The sequence below is a fragment of the Ovis canadensis genome, chromosome 1 (genome assembly GCF_042477335.2).
Source record: "Ovis canadensis isolate MfBH-ARS-UI-01 breed Bighorn chromosome 1, ARS-UI_OviCan_v2, whole genome shotgun sequence".
Lineage (NCBI taxonomy): Eukaryota > Metazoa > Chordata > Mammalia > Artiodactyla > Bovidae > Ovis > Ovis canadensis.
The window spans coordinates 250,415,857-250,438,213 of NC_091245.1; the positions used below are offsets into that span (position 1 = coordinate 250,415,857).

The 22,357-nt window shown below is 37.4% G+C and overlaps 1 protein-coding gene across 3 annotated transcripts in view; it reads right to left on the minus strand.

Moving 5' to 3' along the window:
- Positions 1–467: 467 nt before the first annotated feature.
- Positions 468–22,357, minus strand: part of RASA2 (RAS p21 protein activator 2) — a 124,305-nt gene continuing 102,415 nt past the window's right edge. For 2 of the 3 annotated variants that reach the window (XM_069563683.1, XM_069563692.1), the window contains exons 18-24: positions 19,353–19,426; positions 18,663–18,769; positions 7,817–7,899; positions 6,753–6,961; positions 5,943–6,046; positions 5,410–5,599; positions 468–3,542 (exon numbers count right to left, since the gene is read on the minus strand). In XM_069563683.1, coding sequence (XP_069419784.1) covers positions 3,515–3,542; positions 5,410–5,599; positions 5,943–6,046; positions 6,753–6,961; positions 7,817–7,899; positions 18,663–18,769; positions 19,353–19,426 — 795 coding nt within the window. In that variant the 3' untranslated portion in view covers positions 468–3,514. Of the gene's footprint in view, positions 3,543–5,409; positions 5,600–5,942; positions 6,047–6,752; positions 6,962–7,816; positions 7,900–18,659; positions 18,770–19,352; positions 19,427–22,357 lie in introns of all 3 variants that reach the window. The other variant, XM_069563672.1, reaches the window with a different exon arrangement.

A 22,357-nucleotide genomic window follows, 5' to 3' on the forward strand; every position in this document is an offset into this window, starting at 1 on the left:
GCCTGGAAAATTCCATGGATGGAGGAGCCTGGTGGGCTATAGTCCATGGGGTCGCAAAGAGTAGGACACAACTGAGCGACTTCAATGACAATGATGAGGGTAGTAACGGGGAAGATCCTGGCTCCTTTCACTGGGGGCACAAGTCAGTTCTAAGCTGTGGACTCAGATGAGTGGAGTATACTCCCACACACTGGACATGCACGGCTCTTGGGAATGACGGGTCCTGCACAGCACCTGCACACGGCAGGCCCTCAAGACAAGTCTGCTGAATGAACAAACAAGGACCTCGGTCCAAACAACCAGCCCGATAAATGCCGCAGGTTTCTGCACCCTTTTCAGATGGCTTGCTCTTCTGTTATTGAGGACTCCTCACTTGCTATTCCCTTCCTAATAGGTGAGTTACGGTCATTCTAAATGAGCAGAGATTCTAACATCAGTGAGAAAGTGAGGGCACACAGAAGAGTGGACAGGCTTCTTGTAATTTATTTGTTATTTCCAAGCGACAGCTACAAAAGTTTTTAATTTTTATAATACTCTTGATAAGAAAATAAAATTTAAATAAAAATACATTCTCAACAATACAACATGGCTACACGAATTCACTACATTAAGTTTTGATAACTTACATTTTCAAACTGGACACTGTAAAAACCAATATTTACTAGCAACATATTAATTTCCAAGTTAATAAAAATGGAAGCAAATAATATCAATCGAGACTGGTAATTTAACTCTAGAATGAGTTCTGTAGTTTTCACATACTGTAAGGACACCTAAAAGGCTTTGTAGCTTTTTGTCTTTACAGGATGTACCGTTAGAACAAATTAAAGGTGCTTTTACTTAAAATGACATCTGTCTTCTAAAACCTGGCATGAATGAGTCTTTCTGAAAAATGAATGAAATTAGGCTTCAGAAACAGAAACAAAAGCTACATCATCCATCACCCTTTTTTTTTTTGTACAATAAGCAAAGCCTTGTTTTAACACTTAAATCATTACCCGTGATATAATAAACATATTTCTTTGGCAAAGAAAATAGTTCAATTTGATAAATTATATTCCTGGGAGTAAAAAAATGTCGCTATTGCCTATTATCATATTAAATGAATATTAAAAAACAAAGCTACACAAAGAACAAACAAGGACAACAAGACAAGCGACACACACCACAGTTTAAATGATGGAAATGGCTAAACTAAGAACCAAATTGGCATTTATGGCAAGAGTTTCTCCATATCATTCTTTGCTTTCTTTCTCGGGGTTTTCAGGGCTTTAGGGTAAAGTGAGCTGCCATGTATTTTTCAAGTTTGGGAAAGGGAGAGAAAGCAGATCGGGTAGTAAAAATCGAAGTACTCCTAAGTAACAGCGCAGGAATGAGGCCCTTGGAAGCAACTGAAAGTACCTCGGTTATCTGTGGGTCCCACTGACATGGTCTCTTATTTCAGAAGACTTTCAAAGAAAATTTCATTTCACATTACTTGTTTTTAGGCTGTGCCAAGGTGGTTAATTCCAGTCAAACTGGCTGTTTAAGAGTGAAGAAAAGAACTAGTAACTGAATTCTTTTCAAATTCTCAGTTACATATTCAGACAGCCTTGGTCCCTTTGAGAACACTATGATCTTTAAAAACAGTCATAACTTGGTATTATGTTACCAAGGGCTTGATATTAGAAATGTCAGAATATAAGTCAAGCAGCCACTGGAGAGCAATGAGTGGTACCTGGCAATGCTCACACGGCCTTTCCAGGCAGACATTCAGAGACTCTGAAAAGGAAATTTCAATCTGAATAAAATTCAACAGTGAGAAATGGATTAAATGGTAAAATTCTTTCACACTGATAATCAGTGGAGTTTATGGAATCTACAAGCTCATAAAATTTAAAAGACTTTTTCAAACTTGTCTTTAAAATGGGCCAGGAATAACTTAATGCAGACTAGGAGTGATCCTTAAATAAAACTAACTGATTTTTACAAGACCTTTAGAGAAATACATTGCTTAGTTATAATCATTTATGGAACTTTGATTGTTTGCCAATGGTCTTTAAAAATAATTACCCAGTAACGTTATAATTTAAAAACAATTACTCACCAATAACATAATTGGCAAAGTGTATCTTGAAATATAGCTTATGCTCAGGGAAAACAAAAAAGCACTACTAGCTAGACTTACATTAATAAGTCACAGTTTTAAACAGAAATATGTAAAATACTCCAAGGTTCAAAGTACCACATTTAGAAAATGTTTTGAATTTAAAAACACATAATAAGAGTACCATGGTTTTTAATACTGATGAAGCAAAGTGTATCCCTCTTAACTTCAAGGTGGCAACTTGCTTCGATTGCTTATTTACAGTTATGATTTTTAGGATAAAGGTAAATTATTAGAGAAAAACAGGATTTAAACAGTTGCTTGCCCAGTTCCATTTGGCTAGCAGGCAATAAGGAAACAGCAGTGAAATATAAACATTTTCAAGAAAGCATTACTTCTAGACTTAAACACTGATCATTCAACTGATCATAAAGGTTAGATACCATGGAGTATCTGAAGTATAATCTGGGGTTGCCCAGATGAGTAAAGTGCGCTGAGTGACTGTCCTCGAGTAGGATCTCACCCTCACGTGGGGAGGAGGGTGTCCCGTGGTGGTGACCCTTATAATGATGGAGCAACGAGTGAGGTCGAGTGATTGTACCACCACCTGTTCCCACTGCTTACTTTCTCTTCTTTTTCAGAAGTGAAGTCCTTAGAAGTCACAACCACCTGAACTCTCAAATCAAAAATATGAGTACCTGATGTTTAAACGGTGAAAAAAAATTTAGTGGTCTGGTTTTATTTCATCTGCCATCACTCATCCCACACGTGAACAAGATGCAGACAACAGTACCTGTTCCCTGATTTCTGCTATCTGAGCTCTGTCTGCATCTCGAAATGAGTAAAAGGTCCACCGACTTTCAAGGGTGCTGTGGTAGTTTTCTAAAGTTTTTGTCACTGTCCCTAATGTAATGTGTAATGACCGATGGGTCAAAGGAGATCTTTTTTGTTTTTGTCTTTTTTTTGAAGAGGAAGGGTCTAGATGAACTAAACGGAAAGCTCTGAATAGTCATGGATTGAAATTTTCCTAGTAAAACACAATGTTGGCAGTATAGAGCAGGCACTAATGGTAGTGAAAAGTCCACAGAACACGGAGTGTTACAAGAAGAGATGGTTTCTTGCTATGGAGGAGTTCTCCTTTTGTTATAAAGCTTCTTTAGTAAGAGTCTTTCTATTAAAAAGAAGTTGCAGAAACATGGCTTTCGACACATAAGATATGAAGGGAATCCTGGGTTTTAAATTCTCTAGTGAAACATCACACCAGAATTTCCAAACAGTTGGTTTCAATTATTAAATATTAAATACAGCGTGAATGCAGGTGACAGTGAAGCCGATGTTCATTCTTAAATACTATGAACAAAATACATGATGAATTGAAAAACTCCAACTAAAATATTTTCCAGTTCTTCTGAATCAATTGGCCAAACTCTAAAATATTTTCCCGATTGGATTTTCCCTAGAAAATAATAAAAATAATTTTTCAAACATTGAAAAAAAAAATTGTAAAAAGTAACAAATTATCTCATAGCATTCAGTATCTGTAATTTTCTCTTGCCAAGTCCTATTTCACTGATTTAGCAAGCTTTCTGTGACTACCCAGTAAATGTCAGGCACTGTTTTAGAAGCTATGGACACAGAGGTGAAGAAAAATGACAAAATCCTTGGCGCTGTGGAGCCTATATTCTGGTACAGAAAAAATAAGATAAACAAATAAAATATTTAGCACAAGAAAGAGCGGTAGGTTTTAAGAGAGAAAAATACAACTGGAAGGGGTATAGTGTGTGTGGGTGCGGTAGGGGGAGAATACTAGTTAGGAAGGATGCCAAGCACTGGCTAGAACCTCATATGGAAACCTGCCATGGCTCCAAGAACACTGGATTACTTTACTGTTGGAAGAGAACAAAATATACTAATGTAGAAAAGACAGTAACAGGATGCTTACAATAACCTTTTCAGTGTACTGAGCCTTCCATCTAGGCAGAACACAAATATTTATACCTGTCAAACTGATTTTCATTGTTTATAAAACACAATTAAAATGATCCATCCACATAAGTTTAAAAAAATACTTAAAATGGTTGGGGCCAAGATTCAAAGCCCCCTTATTCATCAGCTCTATGGCCTCCCTGACAGCTCAGTCGGTAAAGAATCCGCCTACAATGCGGGAGACCTGGGTTCAATCCCTACGTTGGGAAGATCCCCTAGAGAAGAGAAAGGCTACCCACTCCAGTATTTTAGCCTGGAGAATTCCACGGACTCTATAATCCATGGGGTCACAAAGAGTCAGATATGACTGAACAATTAAAAAAAAAATGACCTTGGGCAAGGCACTTCACTTCCCTGGGCCTTAGTTTCTCTAGCTGTGAAATGGGAATATAACTGTGTTGGGCTGGTGTGAGGATCGATGAGAGTGTGCACATCGTGGCAGACATTTATCTGCTGGCCCAAGAACCACCCCTTCCTATCTAGCTCTGTGCAAACAGAAGCCTGATTCTAGTGCTGGTGCTGGGCAGCCCCATGGTTCAGGGGAAGCCAGGGTAACTTTAGACAAGGTTTCTTTCCTTTTGAGGAAGAAATAGCTCTTTCTGCCTCTAGACCTATTATTATAAATGTGAACTACTGCAGTCCAGCTGTGACCATAAGGGCACCCGCCTGAGGAAGACAGAAATCATCTTGTTGAAGATGGTTGAGTGGCTGGATTGTTCTTGATGACAGTGTTGAGCTGAACTAGCTAAATGTAGAAATCAGGACTTATAATTTGTGAGATTAAACACTTTCCTATTATTTAAGCCATTGGAATTTTCTGTTACTTGCTGCTAAAAAAAATCTAATTGATGGAATGTAAAGTACTTGGCATAGTGTCTAGCGGTAAGGAGGAAGGCCCTTAATAACTGCTGTTGCTGTTTCTATCAGTGTCCATCTGCCTCTGAGATGTATCCAAAGCATCGATTATAAAATACTTCTAGCACTTTCAAAGCTAATTTTTTTTTGTACTTAGGATGTATAAAGGTACTGTGACAGATGAAGAAGAGGATCAGTAAAAATCAAAACAAGAAACTACTACGTGTTCAATTCAATGATTATATTGAAATATAACACTGAAAGTGACGATAAGGTACTGTCCCAACACAATGAATGATGCTAGAACTGAAAAAGATCCCTGCAGGAGTGACTCAGGAGATTCCTGCACAAGAGAAAGGTTCTAAGTTGGTCTTGCGAGATAAAGGTAGGCAGGAGACCTGCACTTCAGGTGTGAGTAGAGGGTAGCAGAGGAAAGCTCAAACTACGTTCAAAAAAGTCTAAAGTATCTTAACAGGACTTACTTGCTCCCGTATTTCGCACTACTTGATCTTTTCTTCCTATACTTTTCATGAGGTTCATCTAGCTTCTCTATGACACTTTTTATTTGTTGAATTGTCTTGAAGGTTGTTACAGAATCCTCAATTACAAAGTTGGAATAGTCATCAGGCTCTTTCTGTGGTCCTTGATAGACTGCTATAGTTCCACAAGCCTCTACAAGAAGAAATGAAATCTCTGATCAGACAACTAAACCCATGAAGCATAATCTGTAATATAAATAAGAACTTTTCAAGAGGGGCTCAAGCTGGGAAAAACTCCCTTGGATATGCACAGACAACCAAAATCCATACATTTTATTAATTATGATAATTACATTTATGCAAAAACAATATTTTTACTTAAAGAACTCCCTTTGGGAGTTTGTCAGCTTCCATATAGGTAACATTTTGATAAATCTATGAGTATCTTTTGACTTTACGATAATGCCAAAGCAACACTTCATGAACTGGTAATGAAGGATCATGGTTATATAAAAGAATTTTAATTATACACTTACCTTCCATTTTTTGCAGCTTAAGTAAACTGAGGGTGAAAAGGGAATAAATTCTTTCTGTTTCTCTGTCTTCATCAATATCTATTTGGATGTCTGCAGGGACACCTCTGTGTAAAAATGAAATAAAAGACACTGGAAAAATATCATTTTGTTAACATGCTAGAGACTTCTGACGGTTTGAGACTGAAAACAGAAACACAGAATTTTGTAAAAGGAACCTTAGGAATCTAGTCTAACGTGCTAATTAAATAGAATGAGATCCTTAGGTTTGGTCATTATGCAACTATACTCAAAAGGAAGAGGATTTTAAAGTGCAATCATTTTCATTACCCATGCGTCATCATATTACTTTATAAGTCTGTAAAGCTACCATGGCTGTTCCATGCAATTACAACAAGAACGCTAGGCCCTTCTTCCTCAATACCTTGCTCAAGTTTGCACATCTATTTAAACACTGCCCTCCTTTTTTTGACTTGTGAAACCACAATTTATTGAGAACATTTTCATCACCCCAGAAGAATCTCTGTATTAAGTACTCCCCATTGTTCCCTCCCTCGAATCCCTCACAGCTGCTAATCTTCTTTGTCTCCATCAATTTACCTATGCTGGATACTTCATGTAAGTGTTATCCTAAAGTACATGGCCTTTGTGTCGGACTTCTTTTAGCATGTTTTTCTGGCTTCTTTTCAGCATGTTTTCAAGATGCATCCATGCATGTATCAGGATATCATTCCTTTTTATGGACGAATAATATTCCATTGTATGAATACAGCACATTTAAGACACTGCCTTTTTAATCAAAAAGAAACTTACGCAGTACATGGCTTGCAGCCAAGAGCATTTTCACTGGTCTCCAGACAGCAGAGCCAGCTTCCGTTTAGATACGCGGAGGGGTGGTAAGAGCTGAGTCTGTTCTGATTGCATCGGCTCACCCTGCAGAGCACATCTATCCATTCATTAGCTTCTACACAATTATTTGCCTGGACATAGAGTGGTTTCTCCGTGTGTATCACTTGGAACATCTTCACAGACAATTAAGACAAAAAGTTAGTAACAGTCTAAAAATCAAACACAGTACAAAACACAAGAAGGTACATAACAGAAATATAGTTTGCATGGCTAGGTAACTGTTGCTCAGGTATATCATAAACTGGTATGTCCCCAGGACTGTTTGAGTTACATGGTACTAAACAGTACAACAGAATATAATTTTTAGAAACTACACGAGTCCTAGGAAAGGGGCTATCATACAAATAGGAAGAAAGGGAAAGAATTTCAGACAGAGGAAAACCTATGGGTAAAGAGAGCAGTGGGAAAATAGAAACAAGGAAATCATCTTGGTTACTTGAGTGCACTGGTATCTATTGGTATGTACTGACGGGCAGCAGAGGATTAGGCTGCACAGACAGGCTGGGACTATATTCTGAAGGTCAAGCTGAGAAATTTGATAAAACTCAAGTATTGAGAGAAGTTGTTTAGTCACTCAGTTGTTTCCGACTCTTGCGACCCCATGGACTGCAGCCCGCCAGGCTCCTCTGTCCATGGGATTTCCCAGGCAAGGATACTGGAGATGGTTGCCATTCCCTTCTCCAGGGGATCTTCCCGACCCATGGATCGAACCTGCATCTACTGCACTGGCAGGCGAATTCTTTACCACTGACCCCATTGAGTAAAGAATTCTTAACTGAAAAAAGTATCTTTAACTTAATAGGTGAGGTGGACTATACAAAGCATCAACAGTAATGGACAATTTTAAACAGAGTTCCAGCTACCAATTATAAGATGTTAAATGATTAAAAACAAATACTAAACCTCTTTTAAAATTTTCAGCTAAGTAATAGTATACAGTTTAAAAAACTTTAAATTATATAACTTACATTTTTCTTGTTGAAAGAGCTCTCTTCCAGTTTTTCCACAGCAAGAATGTTTTTCACTGGAATTGTGTAAATAGCATCTTTGCCTAAATTATAAAAGAAGTAAGATAAAATAATTTTCATCAGAGTTATAAAGATGAAAGGTTAACTCTATATGGTTTAAGATCATTCTCTTGACGGTGGGTGTGTAAGTAACCTACAGATTTCTAAATGGTGCATAATAAATATGTTTTATGGACCAAATGAATTTTCATTGTTTTCCACAATGTGGCTTCCTCTTTATTTAATTAAAATTAAAATTAGGGAATAAATTTGATATCTGTAGAAAATAAAAATGTTATTGTACTTTGTAACATTAATTATATAGAGACTGAATAAATACGTAATTAACAATAAAGGCCTACTCAAAACTTGCTGAGACATGGAATTTTCTTTCATGGAGTTATTATATAAACAAAGAATCTGACTGTACCTAAGTGGGTTTTTCTGCTTCTCCAACCTAAGGAACTAACCCTCAAAACAATTATTTGAAACTGAAAAATTGTTCATTACTGTTGCATACTGTCTGGTCAGCTGACTAGAGCTACCAAATTTACTTTAAGAGATACAGGGAATGAAAGTAAAAATTTTATTTGGTAGAGTGAATCATTAACCTAATTTAAGAATTTGGAAATTTGTTTGCTAAAGGGGCTCCATAATAGCATGAGGCTACGATGCATTTCAACTTAAAATTTACTTGAATAAAATACAATTCATATAGTCATAGAAACTAAGCAAATATAATCATGAACTTTTCTGGTCATTTACATATAAAACGTGGTTCTTAGAAAATGAAAACTTTGCTTCCCTCCTCCCAACAAACTTCAGTTTAATGACTTGTGGGCTCAAGTGCTGAAGGTGAAGATCTTTTATATTATTCATGGATTAATGTACAGCTTTTGGGTTAAAGACACTAAAAAGGTTTTCTTTATTGAACAGAGAGATTAACAAAGAGTACTTGCTAAGCTTAGTTCCTGCTGTAAAATCTAAAATATGTGTAATTCAAGCAGATGTGTGATATACAATATATTTTAAAGTCACTTAATTTAACTATCATGTTTATCCTATACCAGACACTGTCCTAACCACTTGGGATAGAGCAGTGAATAAAACATATAAAGCCCCTAATGAAGTTTGTATTTAGGTCTGGAAAGACTGACGAAGGACAAATATTAGGTAGAGATAAATGCAATAAAGATAGCAACATAAAGTGACGTGACAGGAAGTAATTGGGACGTTACTTTATTTATTTTTTAAAATTTTTTCGGGGGGCGTTACTTTAAGTCAGGCAGTTAGGGAAAACTTTTCTGAGGAAACGACATTTAAATTCAACAATTACAAATTATATATACATGGGAAAATAGGAAAAGATTATCATCGGTCTCCTGGAAGCAGACAAGATCAAATTCATGAAGGGGTGAGGGGAGGCGAGGAGGAAGGAAGCTGAAAGAAGCCACAGCAGGAGCCGCATGGAGGAAAAGACACATTTGCAAAAGGAGGGCTGGTCAGAAGAGCTTCAAGCCAGAGTCACTGGACATAGAGAGCTGGGGGGTGAGGGGTGGGGCATACTTAGATGTCTATCAGGATGACTAAGTGGTAAGCTGCATTTGGAGCAGCTGAGTCAATTAGGTCCTCACATACTGCCCCCCTCAACCCGCTTGTACTAAGCAACAGTCCACAGAGGCACAGTCCCAGGTTGAAGCAGTGACGATGCATACTGGCTGGAAAGCAGGGTAGCCACAGGCTGCTGACGGTGCCCATGCCAGGGGACGAGCACCAGCACCCCTGCCTGTCAGCAGCTCATCCTGTCCCTCCCTCTAAACCACTGGCCATGAGCTACGACCCTCAGGCAGGTGAATGCACAAAAATGAGCAAATTGCCAAAAAAAAATCACCAAACAGATGAGGAAAATCAGCACCCTGAAGGAAACACATACAACAAAGAGAATAACATTGGAGGAGATCGGGGGTGTAACAAATGAGGGGGCAGAGGAGACATGCCTTTGGGTACCAATCTACATGGGGCACCACAGAGTCCAGAGAACTTAAAAATTGTGCAGGAAGTAGATTTTGTAGATTTTCAACAACTCTTTAGATTTGCTGAATACACAAAGCATGCCCACATCCTAGAATTGCTGTGTGTGTTCATTTCTGGACAAATTATATCACAGCAGACAGAGAGAAAATGCACTGTTCCCAGGCACACATGACATTATTATTATTAGAGTTAACTGAAATTAACTGAAGTTGCTAGTGTTAACTTGAATGAATTGCAAAGTGAATCAGTAAAACAGAGGATTGTACTGAGGACTCTCCAAATATACAGTACAAAAGGACAGAGAAAGTAAAGATAAGAGAGCCATGATGGATGAATTTAGGAGTTTTGAGATCAGCGGCAATAAGCATTCCAGAAACAACTGAGCTGTTCAGAAGAAAAGTACCAATGAAAATGTCTAAGAATAAAGATAGAAATCTTCAGACTGAAAGGACCCATCAAGTGCTGATCAAAGAATGGAAGTGTAGGAAGAAAGAAAGGTAACACTTAGACACTGGCAGTAGAATATTAGAGCTTGAACGTTAAAGAAAGTCCAGAGGGTTTCCAAGGAGAAGAATCAAGACTAAGACTGACATCAAAATCCTTACCACCAACAATGAATGAGTGCAGTCACTCAGTCGTGTCCGACTCTTTGCGACCCCATGGACTGTAGCCCACCAGGCTCCTCCATCCATGGAATTTTCTAGGCAAGAGTACTGGAGTGGGTTGCCATTTCCTTCTCCAGGGGATCTTCTCGACGCGGGGATAGAACCTGGGTATCCTGCATTACGGGCAGACGCCTTACTATCTGAGCCACCACAAAATCTCACCAACAATGGAAACTAGTAAATCGTGGAGAAATATCTTAAAAATCTTACAGGAAATGATTTTAAATCCGGTCTAACATCATTCACATGTAAGGGTAAAATACTTTTTCCAATATGTAAGAACTCTGAAAATTTATCAGCCCTAAAGCTATATGGAATAATTCCTTGAGGACATAACTCCTGCAAAATAAGTAAGAATCCAGGAAAAAGACAAAAATGTTAATATAAGAAATAGTGTTGGGCAAAGACATCAGAAAAACTGCAAAGAATGGTTAGAAAAGGGCTTCTCAGGTGGCACTAGTGGTAAACAACCTGCCTGCCAACGCAGGAGAGGTAAGAGACGTGGGTTCAATCTCTCGGTTGGGAAGATTCCCTGGAGAAGGGCATGGCAACCCACCCCAGTATTCTTGCCATGGACATAGGAGCCTGGTGACAAATTCCATGCACAGCATGGTCCACAGGGTTGCAAACGGATACAACTGAAGCGACTTAGCACACATGCATGGTTAGAAAAAAATGATGAAAACATAAAAAGGTAAAAGAAACAGAAACTAGAACTAAAATTAAGATGACTTCATTAGGTAGTGTTAGGAAAAATAAATTTGAAAATATGCCATGTTCCTTCTCAGCTTGAATGGAGACGGTGATTAACTGCAGAAAATAAGATGAACATGTAAATTTAAACCTATCTGTTAACATTTTAAAAGTAGAAACAGAATGTCCACATTCTTTCACTAGATAAGACAGAGTGAATATGTGTGGGACTGATTATTCCAATTAAAATGCAGGAAAAAAAACCAATCCCAACAAACAGAAGAGCTTAATAAACACAAAACAAAACATTGGTTACAGTAATCACAATAAATGTGAGGGTATTAAGTTTCCCTATTAAGTGCCAAATACAGTTTTAGTTAAAAATCACCATCACCTTCTCAAAAAGTTAAACATAAAGTTAGTTACTATATGACTCACTGATTTTACTCCTAGATACAGACCCAAGAGAAGTGAAAATATATGTCTACACAAAAACGTGTATGTGAATGTTCACAGCAGCACTGTTCATAATAATAAAAAACTGGAAACAATTTAAAGGTATATCAACTGATAAACTGGTAAAATCTGGAATATATCCAATGAAATATTATTCAGCCATAAAGTACTGATTCATGCCGCATCACAGACGAATTCTGAAAACATCATGCTAAGTGAAAGAAGGCAGTCACAAAAGGCTGCGTGCTGATGCGCGCTAAGTCGCTTCAGTCATGTCTGACTCTGTATGCCTCTATAGACTGTAGCCCTCCAGGCTTCTCTGTCCATGAGATTCTCCAGGCAAGAATACTGGAGTGGGTTGCCATGCCCTCCTCCAGGGGATCTTTCCAACCCAGGGATCTAACCCACGTCTCCTATGTCGCCTGCGTTGGCAGGAAAGTTCTTTACCACTAGGAAGATGAGAAAGCCCAAAACCTGGGAAGCCCAAAAGGTTACTCTTTAAGTCCATTTACATGAAATGTCCAGTAGAGGCAAATCCAGAGAGACAAAAAGCAGATCTGTGTTTGCCAGGGGCTGGGAGAAGGAGGGACAGGGCAGTTAATGGGTACAGGTTTTCTTTCTAGGGGGATGAAAATGTTCTGTGACCAGTGGTGACTGCATAACTTTGTGAATATGCTGAAAACGAATTATATACTTCCAATAGGTGAATTTTACGGTATGTGAAATCTATTTCCATTAAAAAAAATTACTACCCCAAGAAAAACAGAAGTCCAGCTAGACACTGGTCCTAAGGAACATATAAAGTAACTATTAATCTTTTTTTTGGTAGTAGTATACTGAGGTTGCATACTTCTATTCCTCAGAAAATAAGTATAAGACTGGGGAAATTATTAAAAACAACCACTTCAGGGTGCTGGAAAATAACCAAATGCAAGTAAAAATCTGAGAAGTGTTCATCCATGAGCAACTGCTATAGCTTAGGTTAAAAACTGTGGATTTATTGTCTTCCAGGGAGAAGTTGTTTCCATAACTCCTCAGTTCAGTGAAAACTCACAGCTTTACTGGCTGAAGGTTGCAGATTCAGCCTAAGGGTGAGATTTTAGAAACTACAGAGCTATAGCAAGGCTGAGATCATAAACAGACCACATCCCTGGCTGACTGCTAAAGATGCCTGTATGTGGATCATCCCAGAGCCTGGCAAAAGTGGAAAGCTTACGGAGACTTGTGAATTTGCTGTGCCTTTGAATATGTTCTGATTCAAAAACAGCACAGGTGATAAAAGGTAGACGACTTACTGATTTCAGGGATTTGAGCTCTATGATCAAATCACTGATTGACCACTAAGCTCAGAAAGCTCAGGTGAGACCCCTAGGGAGGTAGCTAGGATTAGGGAATAAAACAATATCTGAGTCAAGACAATAGCAGCTATACAATGAGAGAGAGAGAATGAGAGACAGACAGACAGACACACACACACAAAACAGACACTGCAGTTTGAATCTAGGCAAGCCTTCAGAAGAACAGAATCCAGACACACTATAATTTATTACATACAATGTTCAGTTTTTAACCAAAAAAATAAGATGTGAAAAACAGAAAACTGTGACCCATACTTGGGAAAGAAAGTAGCCAACAACCTGAGTCTGAGTGGGCTCAAATGCTGAAACTATTCTATTAGCAAGCAAAGCCATTGTTATAAATGTTTAAATAATTTAAGGAAAATATGCTAAAGATGACTGAACAAACGTGGACTTTAAAGAGGAGAACAGAAACTATAAAAAGAATCAAACAGAAATTTTAGAGCTGAAAAGCACAATAAATGGAATGACAAATTCATCACATTTAGCTAAAAAGACTTGAGATGGTAAATAAGTCAATGAATGTAAATAGAAATTATCCAAGCTAAAGAACAAAGATAAAGAATGAAGACAAATGAACTGAGTCTCACAGAGACCTGTGAAACGGTCTCAAGCATGCCTGGATAAGTATAATTTGAGTCCTAAGAAGGAGAAAAAATGGACAGAAATAAGTAAAAAAACTTTTTTAAGCTGGTGAAAACCCTTAGCTTATGGCTTTGAGAAACTCAAATCCCAATCACCTATTGAAAAATTTCAACTGCCAAGCAATACATTTTATGCCCATTATTAGAACAAAAAAAAAGAAGGAGCAATGACAGAAAGGGGGAAATATGGAAAAGTCTTTAATGAAGTTCAATTTATCTTAAAAAATGTTCAGTGCATTTAACAGCCTAAGAAATCATTGCATACTCCATGGTTGCAAAGATATTCTCTTATGCTTGATCTTGAATTATATTTTGTGTGTACTATGACATAAGATGAAGTTCACTTTCTGTGTTTACCCAGTTGTTCCTACACCATTTGTTGAAAATACATTCCTTTCCCAATTGAACTGTTTTGACACTTCTGTCAAAACTAAACTGACCATATGTGTGGGTGTCTTTCTGGACTCTTGAGTGTTCACCTCTATCTTTTATGTCAAAATCTCAGACTTGAATATTGTAGCTTAGTCCTTCAACTGTGTTCATTTTTTTTCAGCACTGCTTCAGCCATTGTAAGTCCTCTGTTCCCCCACTGACATTAATTTTAGAATCAATTTGTCAATTTTTACCAAAAAAACCTTGTAGATTTGTAGTGGGACTGTGTTAAAATCAAGATGAATTTGAGAAGTGACTTCTTAAAAAATATTGAACCTTCAAATCCGCAAACATGACACATTAAAGAAAAAAATACTCCAGAGCCCTGCGTATCAAAATGTGTGCTCAGTCCCTAAGTTGTGTCCAGCTCTTTCACGACCCCATGGCCTGTAGCCCACAAGGCTCCCCTCTGTCCATGGGATTCTTCAGGCAAGGATATTGGAACAGGTTGCCATTTCCTCCTCCAGGGGATCTTCCTGACCCAGGGATCGAACCTGCATCTCCTGCATTGGCAGGCGGATACTTTACCACTGAGACATCTGGGAAGCCCCGTGTGTCAAGACAGGAGCAGGTAAAAAACAAGTATTGAGATTTGTGTTTAAAACATCATGAAAACTTCTTTTATACTGTCCATAGATTATATGAGCTAGAACACAGATAGCATATGGAAACTGTGTAGGCTCTACATACATAACTGTGTATAAAAGGTCATCCCCAAGTAGACAAGATCTAATCAACTTTGGAGAACACATATGGGATTTCAGAGATGAATTTGTTCATCATATATTATTAGTAAGTTTGGTGGAAATTTTAGAAAGTGGTTCTTAATTCAGAAAACAGCATATCTGGAAGACATGGTGTTCTCTGAAGAATACCATTTATTACAAATTAATACACGCCTAATGATAGTAGTAAAAACATGGTCCTTACACACCGAGGATCGTAAAAGACTGGGGTGAAAGACATAAAAGCAATGACCACACAGTGTGACAAAAGTTACCACTAATACGCTAAAGAAATACAGTAAGAGAATACTCAACTGAAGTAGCTGGAGCTTTATGAAGATGACTTCCATAAAGAGCTGACATTGGATCTGAGGCTTAAAGGACAACAAATTACACAGGTAAAGAAGGAAAGAAAGATTTCTAGACAGAGCAGATGCAAAAACATGAATGTAAAAGAGCACAACTGAAAGGAACTTCAAGAATCAACCTGGCAAAGCCACATATAGAGAATGCAAAAGATGAGGCTGCACCGACGAGATGGGAAAAGGCTGCAACGTGGATCACATTTGATTACAGCAGACAACTAGAAGAACTACTTGTAGAAGATGACCACTTACAGTAGAGCAGTATCAAACCATAATCACAGGCACACAGATCCCCCCAAAACTGTCAAGGTAACCATGGTGACGGCTGGATGAACGCCCTATGACATTCATTTGCCACATGTTAGTTCTGTGATATTGAAGATTAGTCGCTTACTATTACTTAAGTGGGCATCAAATTTTAACTTATTTGAGAAAAACCCTTAAAACTGAGAAAATCCTAATTATTTTTCTAGTAAATTAGAAAAAGAATCTTATTATTTGATTCTAAGTGACAGAAATACTTCATTCAGAATATTAGTGTCCAGTAGGAGTAAACAGTGGAAGACTCAATGATTTAAAGCTATGTTACAGAATAACTGGGAGGCACTCTTTGAAACACCAAAGTCATAAAGTGTAATAAGAAACTATCTAACTAGCAGTCTTAGCTATGCAGAAAATTGCAAGGAACCAGGAAGTAAGCAAAACGTTTGCTGAGCAACCAAAGGGAGAATCCAAAGCCTATGTATTTTATTCACAGAGGAAAGTCCTGAAATGTTCAGTCAAAGCCTTTTATTCATACACATAATTTTAACAAACACAGTACCTACATCCTTACTCACAGTATATTAGCAGTAAAAATGGAATTGGGGGTAACAGATGGGAATGAGATGTTACATTACCATTCACTGACAGCACAAGAAATTTAAGGCGACAGCCTGAACATAAAGGGGATAATGGAAAACTGCATAAAGCAAACACATGAACACAAAATAGCACAGCAGTCCAAGGCATGTAGCTGGGAAGAAACAGCTGCACACATCCGTAAGCAGCCCTGAAAACACCACCACATCAGAGTACTAAATGACCATTAACATTATCAATGAGAGCCCCAAGTCATCTAGAAAATGTTAACTTACGTTCAATGAACTCTTTTTTAGAAGGCAGGGAAGCATGTAATACATTTTGAAAAAATCCAACAAAACAGTTAAAAACAAAAAGCATGGATGCTTAAAACTGTAGGCTTTGGTAAATAATCTCTAAACTTCATGTAACAGAGCTCATTTCTCCAATACCATTCCAACATGTTAAATTTCTTAAGGCCTGAAAATAATGGAACTTCTAATGTGTCTATTCTATAGCTTAGACCAATCTAATCATTCTACAGAATTTTATCCTCATAAGATCACTGGATAGAACATAAGTTCCTGAGAACTGTGCATAGCCTCTGGAACTATGAACTTCCTGAAATTATATGTGAGACTTTGTGTCTCTTGTGTGTACATCCATTTTTTTCTAGAGGAAAAGGATCTGAAACTATCATCTGATTTCTAAAGTCTTAAAGCAAAGACTTCAGAGTACTGGTTTAGATTAGAAAATACTTTAAATGAGGAGAAAACAGCCAATTTATTCATAGAAAATGACTAACTTATGAAAACATAATCAGCATATTATACCAGCTATTACTAAAATGTTACTATATATGTGAGAGCATTTATATAGTATTCAATATAAACTATAACCACTAAAACTTTAAGAAACATGTAGCTTAAAGAATGCTGTCTGGAAGTGCAGGGATGCAGCTTGTTGATCTTTAGTCATCAGAATATTCATATTCCACAACAAAATATCTAGGTGCCTAAAAATATAGTACACCTGGTTTCATATGTCTTACTACTGTATTTGGACATATTCGGTCATTCTGGCTAAAGATTCTAAGGAATTATGAAACAAAATTTCTTTTCATTTTCCTCCTTAAGAATCTCCACTGAAGCACCCATGCTTAACTGAAACGACATTCTCTTGAAAGTATCTTATGTCTGGTGTTTATCATTTCAGAATTTATACCAAGCACTCTTGACCTAACAGATTTGACAGATTAACCAAAACTCCATTTCCTGTGAAACATCCTGAGTGATGCTCATGAGGCACTGAATCCTTGTGGCTGCTAGGGTTCTATTAAGCTTGTACCCTTTGATTTCCACTGGTTAGGCTGTTTTGATTACAGAGTCTGCTAGGTTTGTTCCCAGACTTTATGCCATTTTTCCATGCTGTAATTATAATTTACTTAACATTATGTAAAGTGACCCAGTAAGTGTCACACAGTAAGTGACACCAAGAGGCATATATTTATCTGAAAATCAGGCACTCTGAAAAGCTTTTCAAAAAAGGAAACCAGCACCCACACAAATCAAGTTGATTTATATGGGTGTGAGACAGTGGCAAAAGCTTAGGGTAACTATTGTGACTCTAAGAGGATTCTATAATTGGATCACTTTTCAAGTATTTATTAATAATTTCCAGCTTCACTTTGGAGAAATCAACCAAGAAAAGATCTTGGCTCTCTATCAAAATACTGGTAAACAAACATAACTACTTAAGCTACGCATGCATCTTTTGTTGTTGTTGTTTTAAAGTGATTCTTGCTTTAACTGACCTTTTCGGCTAAGTGAACGCTTTGGGTCCTGATCACTTTCAACAGAAGGGAGTTTACTGTATGTGACCTATGATCAAGATACTAAGTTCTTGCCAAGATATCAGAGGCTAGTGGCCTTTTATGGATAATGCTTTACCCCAAAGGAATACACTCAAAAGGCAGAGATGATAAGCATTATGTCAGTCCACTTAGGGACAAACTTTGTCTCTCCGAAACTCTCAAATCACACTATAGGAAGATGTCTTTCTTTACTCAGAAAGACAATTTGTGCCTTTTCAGAAGGCAAATTACTAGAATCTTCATCTTAAGAGTTAGCCGGGATAATATAAATGAATGAATGTTTTAACTGAATAGGAAACACTGTCTATGGTATAACTGTGGGAATTTCTGGCAAACTACTGAAACACTCTCATTTATTAGAAAATGATTCTTACCAATCTGATTCTGGAAGTTAAAGAAACCTGTAAGTTCTAAAATATCTAACTGTTGTTCCTTATATACTAATTTTTAAAAAATGGATTTACCATGGAGTTTTAGAAAACAGAGCATACTGTAGGAATACCATTTTTAGTAACACAAGACAAGTCAATCTAAGAGAAAAAATGTTATTTACATGGTGTCATTAGTCACATATTTATTATATTTTTAGCGTGTATGCATCACTGTGAGAAACCATAAGCTATTAACGTTAGTAAAAAGGTTCACTAGTCACATTGAGCAGCGGAAAAAGACATCTTCACTGGCAATCAGGAGACCCCACAGAAAAGCGTAAACACAACTACCTGGCTGCTTGTGGTAGGTGAGCTCTCTGCTTGTTAAGCAGAACCACCGTTTCTTGAAATTCTTTTTTCCAATCCGAGTTCTTCCCTGAGCTCTTTTATACATCTCACTGCCAAAACAACAGATGTAAACATTTAGCTACAAATATTAAGAGTTAATCCAAAACAACAACAAAAAAACTGGCACAGTCATTTCCTCTTTTAACTTTAAATGACATGAACAGTTGTCAAAGACTATATTATGTAGATGAAACGTCTTAGCCATCTTTAACTGCTACGATTTATTTTGGCCAGACTAAGGGAATAAAATCTTCAAATAATTTAATATTTACAACTGTCCTATCCAAAACTAAAAAGGCCAAATGAGTAATTTTTCCCTTTAACTTCCAATGAAAACACTGAGACTGAACAATGCTGTTACTTTTTTTTCAAAGTACTCTAACACCCATACTTTCACTATTTTTGAAAACAACTCTCGCGCTGTATGGAAAGAAGTCATGTCCGTATGGCATGAAGTTAATAGGATAGTGAGGGTGAATTACCTGACTGATGTTATGGGCAGTTTTAGCACAGAACAAAACCCAGTCTTCTTCACTTCTGCACCCATGCTCTTTGTACTTACTTACTGTCTATACTGAAATACGACTTTAATTAAAGTCGACTTTAATACGACTTTTAGTTTCATTAAATTACCCTTCTTTCAGGTGCACAGGCTCACTTGTACCACTGGACTCTTTAGTTTCAGTAGATGAAATTTCATCCAAGAACTAAATGAAGAAAGGGGCAAATGTTACACTTTGTGGTAAGGTACCTCATAAATTTAATCAGTGTCAGACAGATAATATAGTGAAGTTCTTTATTAAGGAACAAAGCAAAACACATATTTAATTGTAGAGGAAGACCCCAAAATACATACAATAGGTATTCTGAAAAGCTTATCCTTAAAGTTACTTAAAACCCAGAATATGTGTCCCTATAGAAATAACTCAACCCACAATCCCTTAACTGCAACTCTGAAACCTATAAAGTTCTGAGTACGCAGACCTTTTTGCTTCTGATTTACAGTAACAACGTAAACTGGGGAAAGGCTATTTAAAGCCTGTATTTATCCTACTTAGAGTGGATATTCACTACAATGCTACATAAACATTCATATGTTTGATTATGGGATGTTATCCTGTGATCCCCTATAATATATAGCATATACCTATTATCTTTCGAAAGTCTGAAAAACTGAATTCTGAAATACTTCTGTTCCCAAAGATTTTTGATACAGGTTGTGAACCTCTATTTTGGGTCATGGATCATCAAACTACAGCTCAGCAGGACAAATTCAACTGGGTTTTGTAAGGCCCACAAGTAAAGAACATTTTTAAAATTTTTAAAGGGTTGTAAAATCATAGAGAAATATGCAGCACTGCCTTTACGTGGCCATCAGTCTGTATTTACTCACTGGCCCTTACAGAAAAGTTTGAGGGCTTTTATTACACATAATTGACTTCAGCCCTCAGAGGTAATATTTCAGTTTCTGACTAAAGTATAATTTGGGTTCTCTGGAACAACCTGGAAATCTAATAACCATTTAGAAACTTCCTATGGAAAATGTGAGAAAGTGGTGGCTCAAGAAAACCTGGAGTACCCAAATCCAGCAATGGCAAACCACCCAATGATGAGCATTCAGCTCCATGAATATGTTACCTCAACTGGTCAAGAGATTCCTGACACATGGCCTTCTCTTCAAAGGAGAGGAGAATTCGGGGTTCAGGGACAATTCCTGTTCTTAGAAAAGACTCCTATTTTGCCCCATAAGTGAACTATTTGTTTAGTCCTTGTTTTTTCCTTTATACTTTTCTGTGTTGTCCCGCTTAGGGTTTTAAAACAAAAACAAAGTACATTCCAGTAAGGATGACAGAGAATAATCTAAGGTAGAATTTGTGGGCACAGTCATTTTCTCCTAAGACTGTCTATAGACTGCCCGTGAGAATCTCCATTTGTGGTATTTTCCAGTATGATGTTTACTTCAAGTTCGCTGGAAGAAATCTTAGTAAGTGAAAGAACAAGGACAGAGTTTCTTTTGAATCATATGTGGGTGACAAAGAACAAGTACTGAAGGGAACTAAAGAAGTGTCCTACTGCATCTTCAGTTCTCACAAATGGGCCATGCACTAATGGAGTGAGAAAGAATTACTTGAATATTTTAATTCTTAGTGTTTGCCTGTGGGCACTACTTTTCTTATCTAATATTTATTTATAGTTATTAAATTTATTACTTGTTATACTGTTAAGGAATATGAGGTAAACCTAGTTATACAAAGCGGAAGGAAACATAATAATTAAGGTGGACTCTAGGCAGGGAGAATACAGGCCTCACCTTGCTCAGGGCCATTCTGTCTACAACTTTGGTCCTGGCATAATCAAAGTACTTCTTTTTATTCTTGAAAACTTTGTAGGTTTGGACACTAAATGATATGGTCAACCTGTTTATAGACCTATTCTGGTATTCTTCCTAGACTTTGTGGAAATTAAGTATAGCATTCAGAGTTATAAACTATTCTCTTCTGGAGCAGTGACCAATGTCACTAGTGAGAGCACCACTAATTAAATGAGAAATTGGGTTTCATAAGCTTTTGCAATTCCTAGTGCTGCAAATATCTAGATTTAGCCAGTAAATAATTAAGAAAATTCATATATCAGGGCAAAATATCCTATACAAATCTGAGACAGGAGATGTACCACAGTGATAGTTCATGGGAACATGAGTGGGTGACTCAGAGCAGATCATGAGCAGACTAAACTGGTACCCTTAAATACTTTCTCCACTGACATTACCCACTATGCACATTCTGATGATTGTATCAGGAAAAAGAAATCAGATGCTGCCAGAGGTTGGGTCATGGAAATGGAAAAACAGCCCCCAAACAAAAGACAGTATATTATAATCTTGCCAACAGAAGTCTGCCTACACTGTCCCACAACTGTTTCAACAATGTCCTAAAAATAAAAAAGCCAGCTTATTCTTTGCATATTCTTTTTTTTTGTTTTGTTTTGTTTTTTAGTGTGTTTTTTTTAAAGGGGACATGTGAGTTATCTTTTTCCCTTTTAAATTATTTATTTATTTTCCTTTTTGGATGTGCTGGGTCTTTGCTGCTGCACGTGGGCTCTCTTTGGTTGTGGTGTGTGGCCTTCTCGTGGCAGTGGCTTCTCTTGTGGTGGAGAGTAGACTCTAGACACATGGGCGTTACTAGCTACAGCATGCAGAAAAGTAGTTATGGCTTGCGGGCTATAGGGCGCGCAGGCGTCAGGAGCTGTGGCATGTGAGCTTAGTTGTTCCGCAGCACATGGAATCTTCCCAGACCAGGGATTGAGCCTGTGTCCCCCACACTGGCAGGCAGATTCTCACCCACTGTACCACTCTGCATATTGTTTTGAAAGACTTCTTCCTCAAAAGCATTCAATCACTGCTTAAATATATATATATATATATATATTTTTTTTTTTTTGGTGGGGGGGGGCTGAACTTACATTGTTATTCTAGGCAAAAAAGTTCCAACTGGCTTTAATTTTTTAAATAATCATTTTCATTCATGAGTCTTTGTAAGAATTTTTAAAGTACACACACAAAAATACAAACAAAATGTGCTCTTCAACAAAATATACTCTTGGCTGCTGCAGCTGCTGCTAAGTTGCTTCAGTCGTGT